Source organism: Xiphophorus hellerii, chromosome 6 (assembly GCF_003331165.1).
Source record: "Xiphophorus hellerii strain 12219 chromosome 6, Xiphophorus_hellerii-4.1, whole genome shotgun sequence".
Lineage (NCBI taxonomy): Eukaryota > Metazoa > Chordata > Actinopteri > Cyprinodontiformes > Poeciliidae > Xiphophorus > Xiphophorus hellerii.
The window spans coordinates 30,566,764-30,584,511 of NC_045677.1; the positions used below are offsets into that span (position 1 = coordinate 30,566,764).

Here is a 17,748-nt window from a genome sequence, read left to right on the forward strand (position 1 = left end):
TCGGACCGGCTCCACTGGACCCAGTCCGATCAGAACCATCCACCGACCCTGGTTGACCCGGTCCATACGCTCCCGACGGGAAACCTCTGATCCCCCTGCGTCGTCATGACGACCCGGGGTCTGCCTGGATCCACTGACGGCCCAAATCAGTTCTGGACCGACTGGTTCTGGTTCTTCTGTTGTCTGTGTTTTCTGTTTTAGAAAGTTGGAATAAAATCACTCCGGAACTGGACCTGGGCCGGATCAGGTTCTGCAGGACCGGGTGAACGTTGGGGCTTCCACAAAGTTCTGAAAAGCCTCCAGAACCGGTAAAGGCGAGCAGCTGGATCCGGTTCTGGAAAGGTTCTGTTCTCCATCAGCAGATGGAGAGGTCAGAGTTCATCTGGGTCAGAACCAAAGATCTCACACTAACTGCAGAGCATGTTTTGGTCCGGTCCGTTCTCCCTAAAACCAGAACTGAGCTCAGCCTCATGACAGGTCCAAACCCTGATCCGGTTCTTCCAGAACAGGTTCTGCTGCTGGCCCATGAAGTTCTAGATGGCCTCAGTGTTTCTGGACCAGTCGGAAATAATCGGGCCCTCAGACACCTACTGACCCGGCATTTCCAGAACCAGAACCAGGTGAGGATCAGAACCTGACTGAGAACAGGAATGTTAGAAGCTTTGGGTCAGAACCGAGCCCATCTGGTTAATATCGGGATTGCTCTGGGTTCTTTGGAGAAGCTCGACCCAGAAGAACCAGATCATTCGGTTCTGCTCAGCCTTCCTGCGGTTTTGTCCAGACTAGAACCCGTCCTGACCAGGAGGAAGATGGACCGCAGCACGAGGCTGCAGTTTCGCCTTCCGGCCAGCAGGGGTCGCCCTCGAATGGGAGGAAGTTTTCACACTAACACCGTTCAAAGCTTCAGGAAGCCGAACATCAGAACCGGACCCAACACCAGAAGATAAATATTTGTTCTGAGCTGCAAATTCCGGACTAAAGTCCAGATAAACCGAACCCCCAGAAATGAGCAAAACATTTCAGCGGTAGAAACGGACCAGACTGGCTCCGAGCTTTTATTTTGAAGTCTTGCCCCGCTACGCCGGAAGTGTGCGTACGGCGGCTCGCAGGACTCGGTCCGCCTCCAGGTCATCATGGGAGACTCCGTGTGCGAAGAACTCGAGGACCTGGTCCACTTCTCCGTCCCAGACCTGCCCGCGAGAGGCTACGTCGTGATGGAGGAGATTCGACGTCAAGGCAAGCTGTGTGACGTCACTCTCAAGGTAAGAAGCGAGACGCGCGAGGCTGCGGTTAGCTCACGAGCTACTGGAATGCTAACTGGGTGCTAACTGGCTAACAGGAACAGACCATTGACAAACAGCTGATACGTCTTGTATCGATTATAGGTGACAGATCACGTGATTACACCTGTCAATAGACAGGAAGTGGATTACTTATTGCTTAGCAACTAATCAGCTTTCATCGATCAGATCACAGCTGTTAAATGGAGCTGGAGTCCGTTGGTTCTGGTTCTGACCCGGCTCGTGTCTGCAGGTCGGGGAGCATAAGTTCAGCGCTCACCGGATCGTCCTCGCCGCCTCCATCCCGTATTTCCACGCCATGTTCACCAACGACATGGTGGAGCGCAAGCAGGACGAGATCCTGATGCAGGGCATGGACCCCAGGTACGCACCAGTAAGACCAGTAGGACCCCAGGTACACATTCAGTCCCTCCCAGTCTAACCAGTAGCTGTCTGTGCCGCAGCGCCCTGGAGGCTCTGATTAACTTCGCCTACAGCGGCCGCGTCGCCATCGACCAGCAGAACGTCCAGGCGCTGCTGATTGGCTCCAGCTTCCTGCAGCTGCAGAACGTGAAGGACGCCTGCTGCTCCTTCCTGCAGGAGAGGTGAGCTCCTCCACATGCAGCTCCGTACCACGGCTGCCATGTCAGCTGACGTCTCCGTGGCGACCGGTCCCCTCTGGTTCCAGGCTGCACCCCAAGAACTGCCTAGGCGTGCGTCAGTTCGCGGAGGCCATGATGTGCACGGCGCTGTACGACGCGGCCAACGGCTTCCTGCAGCGCCACTTCGTGGAGGCGGCGCTGTCCGAGGAGTTCCTGGCGCTGCGGGCCGAGGAGGTTCTGGAGCTGATGGGCTGCGACGAGCTCAACGTCAAGGCCGAGGAGCAGGTGAGGCCGCCGCTCGCTCAGCGCCGCCGCTCGCTCAGCGCCGCCGCTCGCTCAGCGCCGCCACTCGCTCGCACACCTCCGCACTCACCGCCCCACCTTACCTGTGCAGGTGTTTGAGGCGGCTCTGGCTTGGGTCCACCACGACCGGGACCGGAGGAAGACTCTGCTGCCGGAGCTGCTGGCCAAGATCCGGCTTCCTCTCTGCCAGCCGCGCTTCCTGTCCGACCGCGTCCAGCAGGACGAGCTGATCCGCTGCTGCCACAGGTGCAGGTGAGGCGCAGCGCACCTGAGGCACCGGGACGGTCCAGGAGATCTGGACTCGCATCAGTCAGGTTCTGATCGGGTCTGATCGGTTCTGATCGGTTCTGATTATCACTTTATTGATTGTCTATTGATCAGTATTGATCTCCTGGCAGGGACCTGGTGGATGAGGCCAAAGACTTCCACCTGGTCCTGGAGCGCCGCCCTCACCTGCCTTCCTTTAAGACGCGCCCGCGGTGCTGCACCTCCGTCTCCGGGCTCATCTACGCCGTGGGCGGCCTCAACAGCTCAGGTAGCTCCGCCTTTCTCACCTGAGCTGCCGCTGCTGAGTCCAGATGGAGCTGATGGCCTCTTGCTTTGGCAGGTGACTCCTTGAACCTGGTGGAGGTGTTTGACCCGGTGGGGAACTTCTGGGAGCGCTGCCAGCCAATGAGGACGGCCCGCAGTCGAGTGGGAGTGGCCGTCGTTAACGGCCTGCTGTACGCCATCGGCGGATACGACGGCCAATCGCGGCTCAGCACGGTGGAGGTCTACAACCCGGAGACGGACGGCTGGACTCAGGTGTCCAGCATGAACAGCCAGCGCAGGTCAGTGGCCCACCTGGTACACGACCGGAACCGACTGATCAATAACCCGATCACTAACCCTATGCCGCCTTCCTCAGCGCCATGGGAACCGTGGTCATCGACGGCCATATTTACGTCTGCGGCGGATACGACGGGAAATCCTCTCTGAACTCTGTGGAATGTTACTCTCCAGAAACCGACAGGTGAGTTCTGTCTGTGAGGAAGATGATGAAGATGATGGTCTCTCTCTTACCTGAGTTCAGGTGAATCTTGTTGACCTGATCTCCACCTATCTGCTGCTCAGACAGCAGGGGGCGTCCGTAGCGCCCAGCGTAGCGACTTCCTGTCATGTGACTCACCATGATTCCTCCTCAGGTGGAGCGTGGTGACGGAGATGAGCGTGAGTCGCAGCGCCACCGGCGTCACCGTGTTCGACGGGCGAATCTTTGTGTCGGGCGGCCATGACGGCCTGCAGATCTTCAACACGGTCAGTGTTGCCGCTCGGCACCGCCGCTCGGCGCCGCCTGCTCGGCTCACCTGTGTGACTCCTCCCCCTGCAGGTGGAGTACTACAACCACCACACGGACCGTTGGCACCCGGCGCCGGCCATGCTCAACAAGCGCTGCCGCCACGGCGCCGCCGCGCTCGGCAACCACATGTACGTCGCCGGCGGCTACGACGGCTCCGGCTTTCTGAGCGGCGTGGAGGTTCTGGCCGGCGTGTCGGGCCAGTGGAGCCTCCTGGTGGCCATGAACACGCGGCGCAGCCGGGTGTCGCTGGTGTCGACAGCGGGCCGGCTGTACGCCGTGGGCGGCTACGACGGCCAGTCCAACCTCAGCTCGGTGGAGATGCTGAACCCCGACACCAACCGCTGGGTGTTCATGGCGCCCATGGCGAGTCACGAGGGTGGCGTCGGCGTCGGCTGCGTCCTGCTGCAGCCCGCCTAGGAGGGGGCGGGGCCTCCAGCGCTGACCAGAGCTTCTCGGTAGGACGGAGAGGCTCGCCTCCCTCGGCATTCTGGGAAAAACTGTAGAGCTTCCAGCGGCTGCTACAATTAATTACTGGCTTCTGATTGGTCAGAGGGAGTCCCATAGAGCTGCTAGCTGTAGGGACAGCACCTGGAGGGGCGGGGCTTCCGGTTTAGGGGCGAGGCTTCATGACCTGCAGGGGTGGAGTCACAGAGCCCACTGACGGAGGAGGCGGAGCTTCAGGGACATCAGGTGGTGGAGGTGACATCATCAGCACCTGGTCAGGTGCTTCCAGGACGTTTCCAGGTGACAGACGCTGGTTTACCTGCGCGAGCACAGCTCAGCGCGCTCATGTTGTTCAGATAATTTAATATAAATAATTTATTCAGGATAAACGTGTTCAGTCCAATTTGTTTCTGACATCATACCAACATCACATGACCAGCTTTGTCTAAACTTTTAATAAAGTAAGATATTCTTTTACTTTATAGAGTTACTACATCAAAAACATATTCATATATTAATGTATACAAAATCACACAATATGCTTAAAGCGTCAAAGAAAATACAAAGTTGAAATGAAAACTACTTTGGTTAAACTGAGACTTTATTGAACTGAAAACGAAACATTTTCCAGAAGCTTTCTTTGTGAGCCTCCTGCTGTTTTATTAAATATCATCTCAGATTTTTGTCCAACTTAAAAAGTTCATTTTCTGAACTACAGAAAATAAATTGCAGCGATGCTTCAATACCTGATTTTAATGCTGCTGGTGGGGAAAGATTTAATATTTCACTTTTTCAAAGTTTTTAACTCAGGTGTCAAAATAATGAACAGATTACTAAAATAATCACTTCTTGATCCATTTGGGTTGTTTTTGTTTGCTTTGGTTATTAGACGGTTTTAATATTAGACAACTTTGATGTTATTATGGCCTCAAAATTTATCGTCCAGCTGAATTAGTCACGGTGACGCATCGATCGATCAATCGATCGATCGATCAGTCTCGATATTAAAGCATTTTATTCCCTCTGAAGTCGTCTGGATGATCAGTTACTGATTCCCGATCGATCCAAATGTTATTGATTTCTGCTGATCCCAGCAGCAGGTTATCATCTGCGTTACCATGGTGATGTCTGATCAGGAATTGGGAAGTAGACCGGGTTCTGTTGAACTGGTTTATCAGAACCAGAACAGCTGATTTCACGCTTTCGGACTCTCAGAAAAGCAGCTGAACACATCAGATTCACCTTCAGTCAATTTTATTTTGAAAACAACAAACAGGAAATGTTGGTCGGTACAGGAGGACTCCAGTCTGGAGTGGAACCAGAACCAGAACTATGAGGTCCAAATCGGTCCTTGAACTCATCACACTCACACTGCATCTCAGCCCGACCGTGTCGGATCAGTCCCACCTGGACCCGATCAGAACTAGGTCCATTTTGGTCTCCAGCGGTTCTGGTCGTCCTACATGTTGTAGATGTTCGTCTGGTCCAACTGGTGGTACCGGACCCGGAGTCTTCACTGGGCCGGAGGGCCGGCCAGTCCAGAAGGTTCTGCAGGGGGTGGAGCTTCAGGCCTGGAGTCTGCAGCACAACACCTGCACAGGTGAGTCACCGGGTTAGTTACAGCTTCCTGTCATGTGACTGAGGTAGGCGGGGCCTTTCTGAGCCTCAGCTCTGTCAAAATCGGTTTCACCAGGTGGGAGGAGCTACATGTTCCTGCATGCTGTTGCTACATGCTGTTGCTACATCTTGTTGCTACATGCTGTTGCTACGTGTTGCTACATTCTGTTGCTACATGTTGTTGCTACATTCTTTTGCTACGTGTTGTTCCTACATGTTATTGCTACATGCTGTTGCTACATCTTGTTGCTACGTGTTGCTACATCTTGTTGCTACATGCTGCTGCTACGTGTTGTTCCTACATGTTATTGCTACATGCTGTTGCTACATCTTGTTGCTACGTGTTGCTACATCTTGTTGCTACATGCTGCTGCTACGTGTTGTTGCTACATGTTGTTGCTACATTCTGTTGCTACGTGTTGTTGCTACATGTTGCTACATGTTGTTCCTACATGCTGTTGCTACATGTTGTTGCTACATGCTGTTCCTACATGCTGTTGCTACATTCTGTGGCTACGTGTTGTTCCTACATGTTGTTGCTACGTGTTGCTACATGTTGTTGCTACGTGTTGCTACATTCTGTTGCTACATGTTGTTGCTACATTCTGTTGCTACATTCTGTTGCTACGTGTTGTTGCTACATGTTGCTACATGTTGTTCCTACATGCTGTTGCTACATGTTGTTGCTAGATGCTGTTGCTACATGCAGTTGCTACATGTTGCCCTATGCTGTTGCTACATGTTGTTGCCAGATGCTGTTGCTACATGCAGTTGCTACATGTTGCTGCATTCTGTTGCCAGATGCTGTTGCTAAATGCTGTTGCTACATGTTGCCGCATGCTGTTGCTACGTGTTGTTGCCAGATGCTGTTGCTACATGCAGTTGCTACATGTTGCTGCATTCTGTTGCTAGATGCTGTTGCTAAATGCTGTTGCTACATGTTGCCGCATGCTGTTGCTACGTGTTGTTGCTACATTCTGTTGCTACGTGTTGTTGCTACATCCTGTTGCTACGTGTTGTTGCTACATGCGGTTGCTACATGTTGCCCCATGCTGTTGCTACATGTTGTTGCTAGATGCTGTTGCTACATGCAGTTGCTACATGTTGCTACATGCTGTTGCTACATGTTGTTGCTAGATGCTGCTGCTACATGCTGTTGCTACATGTTGCTACATGCTGTTGCTACATGTTGCCGCATGCTGTTGCTACATGCTGTTGCTACATGTTGTTGCTAGATGCTGTTGCTACATGCTGTTGCTACATGTTGTTGCTAGATGCTGTTGCTACATGCAGTTGCTACATGTTGCTACATGCTGTTGCTACATGTTGCCGCATGCTGTTGCTACATGTTGCCGCATGCTGTTGCTACATGCTGTTGCTCTTTTGCAACAGCATGTAGCAACACCAATATGTATCATGATGTTGCTTTGTTGTTGCTACATGTTGGTGTTGCTAGGTGTTATTGTCAAGTATCCCCATTGCCCTGTGTTGCCGTGACTCACGACTGCGTGTTGCTCGGCAGGAAGCGGTCCTCCTCTCCGTCCAGGATGCCGTGGTACAGGCCGATCTGCTGCTCCAGCCGCTGCCGGTTGCTTAGCAACATGTCGAAGTCGCGGCGCTGCTGCTCGATCTCGCTCCTCACGTCGCTAAGCTCCGCCTCCAGCCGCGCCACCACTGAGCCCAGGTTCTGCAGCTCCACATCGTGCCAGTGGCGGGCGTCACTCAGCGAGTTCTCCAGGCCTCGTTTCTGCAGGACCAGAGGTCAGGAGGTCATTAGGTCAGGGTCTGGCTGACCCTGGACGTGATGCTGCCGGTCTCACCAGAGCCCTGATGGACTCGGTCTCAGCCTGGAGACTCTGGATCCTGCAGCTCACGTCGCTGCACTCCGCCTTCAGCGCCTCCGCCTGCTGCTCCTCCGCACTCAGACGGCTGGCTGCGCACGGCGCCTCCTGCGGGACGGGACGGGGTTAGGGGACGGAGGGGACGGCTGGTCTGGCTCGTCCTCTGACCCGGCCTCACCTTGGACTCCAGGTAGCCGTCAGTGTCGGCCCGGTTCCGCTCCGTCAGCTGCTCCCAGTGGGTCCGGATGTGGGCCAGGATCCGGTCCAGACCCGTTTCCACGGGAGTGTCTGGTTCGTCCACGTCCCGTCCGGCGGTCCGGCTGTATAGGGCGCGGACGTCCTGCGGGGACAGGGACAGTCCGGTCACCAGAGGCCCGCTGCCGGTTCTGGTTCCGATCGGGAGGCAGCAGAACCTGCTCATGGCAGCTCTCCAGGTGCAGTAGCTCCGCCCTCATGCTCTCCATCCGCTCCTCGAGCTCCACCTTTGTCACGGCCGCCTCCTCCATCACCCGGCGGAGCGAGCCGACCTCGTCCTCCACCACCGTCCTGAGGGACGCCTCGCTGTCCAGCCTGCACACACACACACACACACACACACACACACACACACACACACACCCCGGCATGGCTGTCTTTGTGAAGATTTTCCATTAACGAATGAATGGAAATTCATTTCTACAGCCTAACCAACCAAAACTTAGTCCTAAATCTGACCCCTGACCCAAAAACAGCGTTTCCCTTGTGGGACCAGGAGCAGCGGGTCCCCACAATGTTGTGTCAGGAAAATGGTCCCACAAAGTATTACAAACAAACACACACTGCCATCATCATCATCATCAGCTGCTGGCCAATCATTTGGCGGGAACAGGAAGTTTTTTCTCAGTTGATATTTTTCTTCCTAACTGAACAGAACCCGATTTTTGCTCTGGATGAACAGACGAGGCGTTTCTATGATAGATCAGGATTTATTACAACTCTAGAAGGATTTCTGGGAAAGTTTGAATCGAGGCAAACGGCTGTAAAATGAAGTCTGACACCAAGTTTACACAAAATCCCAAAATAAAAAGTAGAATCATCATCGGCTCACTCAGCCCAACAGCTGCTGTCACCAAACTCAGCAGAAACATTTAATCGGAGCCTCTCTGCCTCCTGGTCTTTAAGCCGTAACCATGGAGATGAGCTGGTAGATAACTGCCTCTCTAAACGTTCACATATTCTCGCTCCCATTAAAGTGGAGGTTGTGTCTCCATGGAAACGAGCAAACAGTTGGATCTGCTAGGCCGCCTGCTGCCGGGCCCAAACTGCAGCTATGAACACAGAATCCTAAAAACATGAACCAGCTGGAGCTTTATTTGCCTCGGTGACAGAATCACAAACCCTCCAGACTGAAACACCTGAGACAGATTTAAAAACCACAGGATTAATCTGAACACGAAATCCAGCAGCCAAACATAACACAAGCAGAAAAAATGACTCAATTTAACAACTTTATAGAAGCCTAGAAGAAATTAAAAATCAATTAATCTCCTCGTCGCTGCCTGGATATCCGACCCACAGGTTTCTTTCAGAAAGTCCAGGATTCAATGATCTGATCTGAACACCTGGCTCTCACCAGGTGTTTTAAAATCAGCAGAAATCAAACCTGATAAAAACAGTCTGGATGAATCTCGGCCGTTCATCAGCGACGTGACTGAAAAATCTGTAAAACAGTTCAAGAGTTTCCTAACGGCTGAATCAGAAACACGAGGTCCTTCAATCGGCTCAGTTTCTATTCACTTTAAAATTGCACAAATTGAAATTCCGAAAATGTACATTTTTGTCGTCACATGACTCGAGATCAACAACCGGATGTTTCCCAAACCAAGAAGAAGAAGAAGACAGGAAGGAGTTTAGGTCCTGTTAGGATCGGCGTGTTTGAATGGCGACTTTTGAATCGGTCCGATCAGATCCAGTTACTCACTGAGGTTCTTTAATGGAAACAGACTGTAAAATAGTTTTCTGAAACCGGTGGAACATCAACAACATTTTATGCTCATGTGAAATCACAGCCAGTGTTCCACTGACTATTGGGTTCTGCTCAGGTTCTGCTCAGGTTCTAACCTTTCTTTAAAGTCTTCGGCGTTGGCCTGAACGTTCTCCGTCTGCAGCATCAGCCGAGCGTTTTCCAGGATGGCTTCACTGACCTGCAGCATGTGGGACATCAGAGTTTAGGATCCTGACCCCAACCTTACCCTCCTACCTGCCGGTAGCTGCCCCCCTACCTGCCGGTAGATGTCCTCCCACTCCCTGCGTAGCGGCCCCCAGGCGCCGGCGCTGGCTGCCTTGCGGTCCAGGCTGAGGCGGATCTGTTGCTCCAGCTGCCGGTTCAGCTCCTCCAGAGCCCGGACTTTGTCCCGGTACTCCATCAGGCAGCTGTTCAGGCCCGTGGCGCCGCCGCCCGCGGTCCGGTCCCCGGCCCGGGGCAGCACCGGCGCGGTGCAGCTCCTCATCCCCTGCAGGAACACGCTGCTGATGCCCAGAGCCCGGCGGGAAACGCGCGTCCCCAGGCCGCTGGTGGCTCCCGGCCCCACCGGCGTGCCGCGGGGCATTGTTGCGCCGGCTGTGCTCGTCCTCCCGCCGGAGGCGGCGGCCGGGCGCTCGGAGGACGACTGTCCCAGGAAGGAAGAGTGGCGTCGGGGCAGAGGCATGGCGCTTGGCGGCTTCCTCGGTCAAACCCCCCATGGCGGCTCGCCTCCGGGGATTTATGGGGAGACGGAGTTCTGGAAACACGGCCCGCTTTGTCCCGGAGCTGTTTGTGCCGCGCAGCGTGGCGGCCTTTTGTTCTGGTGGAAACACGGAGTCCCATTTCAGCTGCATCAGCAGCGGGGTCACGGGGTCACGGGGAGCCGTGGAATAGACCTGAGCTGCATGCGCTCGGCAGCTTCTGACCAAACCTGGAAAGGCGGAGAAGACAGAAGAAACATTTCAGAAAAATATGGAAAACCTGATTTAGTTCCCTGTTCTTTTTTAAAGCAGGTAAAACTTCTGAGATCCAGAACTGCAGCAACATGGTTACATCAAACTAAACCACACTAAAAACTAAACCAAACTAACTAAACCACACTAAAAACTAAACCAAAACTAACTAAACCACACTAAAAACTAAACCAAAACTAACTAAACCACACTAAAAACTAAACCAAAACTAACTAAACCACACTAAAAACTAAACCACACTAACTAAACCACACTAAAAACTAAACCACACTAACTAAACCACACTAAAAACTAAACCACACTAAAAACTAAACCACACTAACTAAACCACACTAAAAACTAAACCAAAACTAACTAAACCACACTAACAACTAAACCAAAACTAACTAAACCACACTAAAAACTAAACCAAACTAACTAAACCACACTAAAAACTAAACCACACTAACTAAACCACACTAAAAACTAAACCAAAACTAACTAAACCACACTAACAACTAAACCAAAACTAACTAAACCACACTAAAAACTAAACCAAACTAACTAAACCACACTAAAAACTAAACCAAACTAACTAAACCACACTAAAAACTAAACCAAAACTAACTAAACCACACTAAAAAGTAAAGCAAAACTAACTAAACCACACTAAAAACTAAACCAAAACTAACTAAACCACACTAAAAACTAAACCACACTAAGAACTAAACCACACTAACTAAACCACACTAACTAAACCACACTAAAAACTAAACCACACTAAAAACTAAACCACACTAAAAACTAAACCAAAACTAACTAAACCACACTAAAAACTAAACCAAAACTAACTAAACCACACTAAAAACTAAACCAAAACTAACTAAACCACACTAAAAAGTAAAGCAAAACTAACTAAACCACACTAAAAACTAAACCAAAACTAACTAAACCACACTAAAAACTAAACCAAAACTAACTAAACCAAACTAACTAACCAAAACTAACTAAACCAACTAACTAACCACACTAAAAACTAAACCAAACTAACTAAACCACACTAAAAACTAAACCAAACTAACTAAACCACACTAAAAACTAAACCAAACTAACTAAACCACACTAAAAACTAAACCAAACTAACTAAACCAACTACTAACCACACTAAAACTAACCAAAACTAACTACACTATACTAAAAACTAAACTAAACCTAAACTAAAAACTAAACCAAAACTAACTACACTATACTAACAACCTAAACTAAACCACACTAAAAACTAAACCAAACTAACTAAACCACAATAAAAACTAAACTAAACCACACTAAAAACTAAACCAAAACTAACTACACTATACTAAAAACTAAACTAAACCTAAACTAAAAACTAAACCAAAACTAACTACACTATACTAACAACCTAAACTAAACCACACTAAAAACTAAACTAAAACTAACTAAACCACACTAAAAACTAAACTAAACCACACTAAAAACTAAACCAAAACTAACTTAACCACACTAAAAACTAAACCATACTAACTAAACCACACTAAAAACTAAACCAAAACTAACTAAACCACACTAAAAACTAAACCACACTAAAAACTAAACCACACTAAAAACTAAACCAAAACTAACTAAACCACACTAAAAACTAAACCAAAACTAACTAAACCACACTAACAACTAAACCAAAACTAACTAAACCACACTAAAAACTAAACCAAACTAACTAAACCACACTAAAAACTAAACCAAACTAACTAAACCACACTAAAAACTAAACCAAAACTAACTAAACCACACTAAAAAGTAAAGCAAAACTAACTAAACCACACTAAAAACTAAACCAAAACTAACTAAACCACACTAAAAACTAAACCAAAACTAACTAAACCACACTAAAAACTAAACCACACTAAGAACTAAACCACACTAACTAAACCACACTAACTAAACCACACTAACTAAACCACACTAAAAACTAAACCACACTAAAAACTAAACCACACTAAAAACTAAACCAAAACTAACTAAACCACACTAAAAACTAAACCAAAACTAACTAAACCACACTAAAAACTAAACCAAAACTAACTAAACCACACTAAAAACTAAAGCAAAACTAACTAAACCACACTAAAAAGTAAAGCAAAACTAACTAAACCACACTAAAAACTAAACCAAAACTAACTAAACCACACTAAAAACTAAACCAAAACTAACTAAACCAAACTAACTAAACCAAAACTAACTAAACCAAACTAACTAAACCACACTAAAAACTAAACCAAACTAACTAAACCACACTAAAAACTAAACCAAACTAACTAAACCACACTAAAAACTAAACCAAAACTAACTAAACCAAACTAACTAAACCAAAACTAACTAAACCACACTAAAAACTAAACCAAAACTAACTAAACCAAACTAACTAAACCAAAACTAACTAAACCAAACTAACTAAACCACACTAAAAACTAAACCAAACTAACTAAACCACACTAAAAACTAAACCAAAACTAACTACACTATACTAAAAACTAAACTAAACCTAAACTAAAAACTAAACCAAAACTAACTACACTATACTAACAACCTAAACTAAACCACACTAAAAACTAAACCAAACTAACTAAACCACAATAAAAACTAAACTAAACCACACTAAAAACTAAACCAAAACTAACTACACTATACTAAAAACTAAACTAAACCTAAACTAAAAACTAAACCAAAACTAACTACACTATACTAACAACCTAAACTAAACCACACTAAAAACTAAACTAAAACTAACTAAACCACACTAAAAACTAAACTAAACCACACTAAAAACTAAACCAAAACTAACTAAACCACACTAAAAACTAAACCACACTAAAAACTAAACCAAACTAACTAAACCACACTAAAAACTAAACCAAAACTAACTAAACCACACTAAAAACTAAACCAAAACTAACTAAACCACACTAACTAAACCACACTAAAAACTAAACCACACTAAAAACTAAACCACACTAACTAAACCACACTAAAAACTAAACCACACTAAAAACTAAACCAAAACTAACTTAACCACACTAAAAACTAAACCATACTAACTAAACCACACTAAAAACTAAACCAAAACTAACTAAACCACACTAAAAACTAAACCAAAACTAACTAAACCACACTAAAAACTAAACCACACTAACTAAACCACACTACTAAACCACACTAAAACTAAACCACACTAACTAAACCACACTAAAAACTAAACCACACTAAAAACTAAACCACACTAAAAACTAAACCAAAACTAACTAAACCACACTAAAAACTAAACTAAACCTAACTAAACCACACTAAAAACTAAACCAAACTAACTAAACCACACTAAAAACTAAACCAAACTAACTAAACCACACTAAAAACTAAACCAAAACTAACTAAACCACACTAAAAACTAAACCAAACTGACTAAACCACACTAAAAACTAAACCACACTAAAAACTAAACCAAAACTAACTTAACCACACTAAAAACTAAACCATACTAACTAAACCACACTAAAAACTAAACCAAAACTAACTAAACCACACTAAAAACTAAACCAAACTGACTAAACCACACTAAAAACTAAACCACACTAAAAACTAAACCAAAACTAACTAAACCACACTAAAAACTAAACTAAACCTAACTAAACCACACTAAAAACTAAACCAAACTAACTAAACCACACTAAAAACTAAACCAAACTAACTAAACCACACTAAAAACTAAACCAAAACTAACTAAACCACACTAAAAACTAAACCAAACTGACTAAACCACACTAAAAACTAAACCACACTAAAAACTAAACCAAAACTAACTTAACCACACTAAAAACTAAACCACACTAAAAAATAAACCACACTAAAAACTAAACCACACTAAAAACTAAACCATACTAACTAAACCACACTAAAAACTAAACTAAACCTAACTAAACCACACTAAAAACTAAACCAAACTAACTAAACCACACTAAAAACTAAACCAAAACTAACTAAACCACACTAAAAACTAAACCAAACTAACTAAACCACACTAAAAACTAAACCAAAACTAACTAAACCACACTAAAAACTAAACCAAAACTAACTAAACCACACTAAAAACTAAACCACACTAAAAACTAAACCACACTAACTAAACCACACTTACTAAACCACACTAAAAACTAAACCACACTAAAAACTAAACCAAAACTAACTAAACCACACTAAAAACTAAACCAAACTAACTAAACCACACTAAAAACTAAACCAAAACTAACTAAACCACACTAAAAACTAATGGGAAACAAACTAAACTAAACCACACTAAAAACTAAACTAAATCAAAACAAACTAAACTAAACTAAACATCAGTGTTAGCCTTGGTCTGCCTCCGCTGTGGCTCCGTCCAGATGGGATCCTCTGGATCTTCCGGATCCTCCGGATCCTCCGGATCTTGGAGACTCCACCTCAGGTTACAGTTGAACTGGATGAAATGAGGCGCAATAAAAAGGGAAACTTTAATGTACAACTTACACAGTGTTGCTTCACATCATCACAGATTTCACTCCTCAGCATATGACAGATATATTAGTCACCAAACTCAAGACTTGATTTGCTACATAGAAAGAAAGAATTCATCTTCTGATCCTCCTAGCAGGATCAACAATCTGTTTGGGATTAAACATGTCAAGCCAGTCCGGGTTCCCGCTGTAAGCCAGCGCTGCAGGGAGCCTGAAGGACCAGATCGCCTTTACCGTACATGAAATGATTTACAAAATGGCTGCCCACCTAACAGCCAGTATCACAATCTTTAAGTTCAACAGAACAATCATGAAGGTACGAGTTAAAAAAACTGTTTCCATTAGAAACAGAAAAAGGTTCAGAAATCTCCGAACTTAACTTGCATAGACCGATGAGAATACCAATAATGTAATATCAGATTATCTTCCTCTACGTTGCAGTTTAATGAACAGTTTATGGTTTAACTCTGTCAGAAGCTTCAGATGCTTCTAAAAACTCAATGTTCTGTATCTTATATTTATTATGATTTCTTTCAGTGAATAAAGTCATAAATCATCACTGAGCTTTTGTTTAAAACCAAACTGATCATCAGTTGTTGTTTTACTGATGGCATGAAATCAGTAAGATGTCGTGTTTTTTTAGAAAACCTCAAAGCACAATCAAAGTAACACCTGAGCTCTTTGACCCCCAGGTGACCCCTGATTTATTTAATGGCATTTTCTCAACAGCAACACTTTGTCTGCTCCAACAATCACAACATTATTGAAGTCAATGTTGCAAACTTATCTTTAACTCAAAACACAGACGAGCAAATTAACTAGAGTTCCATCAGAACCGACCCAGAGAGGGGCAAAAACTTGGGGTAGTTACAGACCCGGGGTTCATTTTCAAACAGTCATGGCCACCATTCACCTCCTCCAGGTTTCTATCCTGGAAAACCTGGAAAGATCCATAAGACATGGTGGAGAATCACCTGGACTCACCTGGACTTATCTGGACTCACCCGGACTCACCTGGACTAACCCGGACTAGGGTTGTGTGATACGGCGTGACCTCATATCGCGATACGTGTGATGGTGGCGATATCTATTTGTATCACAATATGATCTGGAATGTATTTATTTGTGTTAAAAGTCGAACCCTCGTTTTTATTTTCTGTTGCTGGCTGTGGTTGCCAGGTCTCCATTAAAAAGTCTTATTTTAAGGCGGACCTGTGTGGAGCGAGAAAAATTAACAAAGTCCAAACCTTGTTAAAGAGAAAGAACAAAACACAGCTTTATTTCACATCTGCACAGATGGAGAACTCAGCATAGATCTAACTAGACAAAGGAATCACCTCTCTATATAAACTGTTTACTGTCCTTCTCGCACAGACTGAGTGTCACCACCAACATTCCCAAGGAGCTAATCAGATTAATACACACACAGAGAAAAATGCAACTTTCAGTTAAAAATGGGTTTCAGACAGAATATTCTGTGTCTAATAATAATCGCTGAGTCGTCGGTCTGGTCTTGTCACTCTGCAAGGTATGAAAACTATTTACTGATCACCTGTTGCTAAGCTTCTGACCCACTGAGGCTAAAAAGAGAAACAATGACTCTGTAAGACTGAGTGAGACATAATAAACTAATTAAACATTGTAAGATTAATATTAAAAATAAACTTCTAATAAAAGTAAACACACTGTGAATAATTATTTTATTCCACACCTGGCAACAATCGGCAGCAACATACCCTCAGTTGATTGATTATGTTTCCATAGCAACTCTAACCAGCTGCTTTTTACTTTGGATTTAAAGGAACTCGGGGTTTCAGCTGTTTTACAGTTTTCTGAAAGTTTGTTCAAGATTTGTGGAGCATAGAAGCTGAATGCTGCTTCTCCATGTCTGGTTCTGGTTCTGATGCAGAGCAGAACCAGAACCAGAAGCAGCAGATCTTTAATCTGTAAACTAGCAGCAGGTTAAAGTCTCAGTGGAACGTAGAACCGGCTGATCCTGGAAATGTTCTGCAGCTGGTAGAAGGCCCACTTTGGAACTGAAGGTTCAGGTCAGAGGTCAGAGGTCAGCCTGATCTCTAGTTTCCAGCTGGACACTAGGAGGTACTGAGGTCCAACAGAACCAGAACCAGCACTGTGGTTCTTCCACACTCTGTTTATATGGATGTCATTAAACACTTTGACTAGGCCAGTCTCAGTACCGTGGTAACCATGGAAACCAGACTGAAAGCTGTTCTGTTGTTCCATAATGCTGCTGATCTCCATCGGGTTCTACCGGTTCCGGTTCCATCCTTCGTTCCTCACGACTTAAACCTTTTTCTCTCTGTGCAGGAAATCTTCTCAGAGAACCGCTCAGATCCTCAGTGTTCCTCGGGCCAGAGTTCTGGTTCTGGTTCTGGTTTCAGCCTGGAGCTGTTGGTTCTGGACCGGCTGAGTGCGGTGTGCAGCTAACCGGGTCAGAACATCGAGTTCTGCCGGTCCGTTTTCCCGCCATCGACAGTTTTTAAACGAAGAGACGTATGACAGGAAGTTGGCGGTCTAACCACAGGTTCTAATCAGTGCTGCTCTGATCCACTTCCTGTCTGCAGGTGCAGCGGCGCGGCTGCAGATTCTGGAGCTGCGCCCGGTTCCACCCGGTTCGGTCCTCCTGCGTCAGGCGACACTTCTGCTTCCTCTTTCTGTTTTTGTTCCCATCAAACATCTGATCTCTGATCTGAGAACAAAGTTCAGCTCGAAAACACAAACAGGAAGTGAAGCAAACGGCCTGACGCGTTGCATCAACTTCCTGCTGATGATCACAGACTCTGA

The 17,748-nt window shown here is 46.0% G+C and overlaps 2 protein-coding genes across 3 annotated transcripts; one reads left to right on the top strand and one right to left on the bottom strand.

Moving 5' to 3' along the window:
• The first annotated feature begins 95 nt into the window (after window positions 1-95).
• klhl18 (kelch-like family member 18) lies at window positions 96-4,550 on the top strand. Its single transcript, XM_032565098.1, has 10 exons — window positions 96-1,262; window positions 1,534-1,664; window positions 1,745-1,885; window positions 1,969-2,167; window positions 2,277-2,437; window positions 2,584-2,720; window positions 2,793-3,015; window positions 3,093-3,197; window positions 3,370-3,481; window positions 3,555-4,550. Exons 1-10 carry the CDS (start codon window positions 1,134-1,136, stop codon window positions 3,939-3,941), a joined length of 1,725 nt encoding a protein of 574 aa, XP_032420989.1. The 5' UTR covers window positions 96-1,133; the 3' UTR covers window positions 3,942-4,550.
• Window positions 4,551-5,205: 655 nt separating this feature from the next.
• On the bottom strand, window positions 5,206-10,544 carry bfsp2 (beaded filament structural protein 2, phakinin). Of its 2 annotated transcripts, none has more exons than XM_032565116.1 (7): window positions 9,688-10,544; window positions 9,527-9,609; window positions 7,840-7,996; window positions 7,605-7,766; window positions 7,406-7,534; window positions 7,088-7,332; window positions 5,206-5,546 (listed from the first exon to the last, which is right to left on the bottom strand). In XM_032565116.1, the coding sequence occupies exons 1-7, from the start codon at window positions 10,111-10,113 to the stop codon at window positions 5,534-5,536; spliced, it is 1,215 nt and encodes a 404-aa protein (XP_032421007.1). In that variant the 5' UTR covers window positions 10,114-10,544; the 3' UTR covers window positions 5,206-5,533. The 2 variants fall into 2 exon arrangements, with proteins under 2 accessions (XP_032421007.1, XP_032421006.1); XM_032565115.1 differs by having other exon boundaries at window positions 5,206-5,560; window positions 9,688-10,542.
• Between the last annotated feature and the right edge of the window lie 7,204 nt (window positions 10,545-17,748).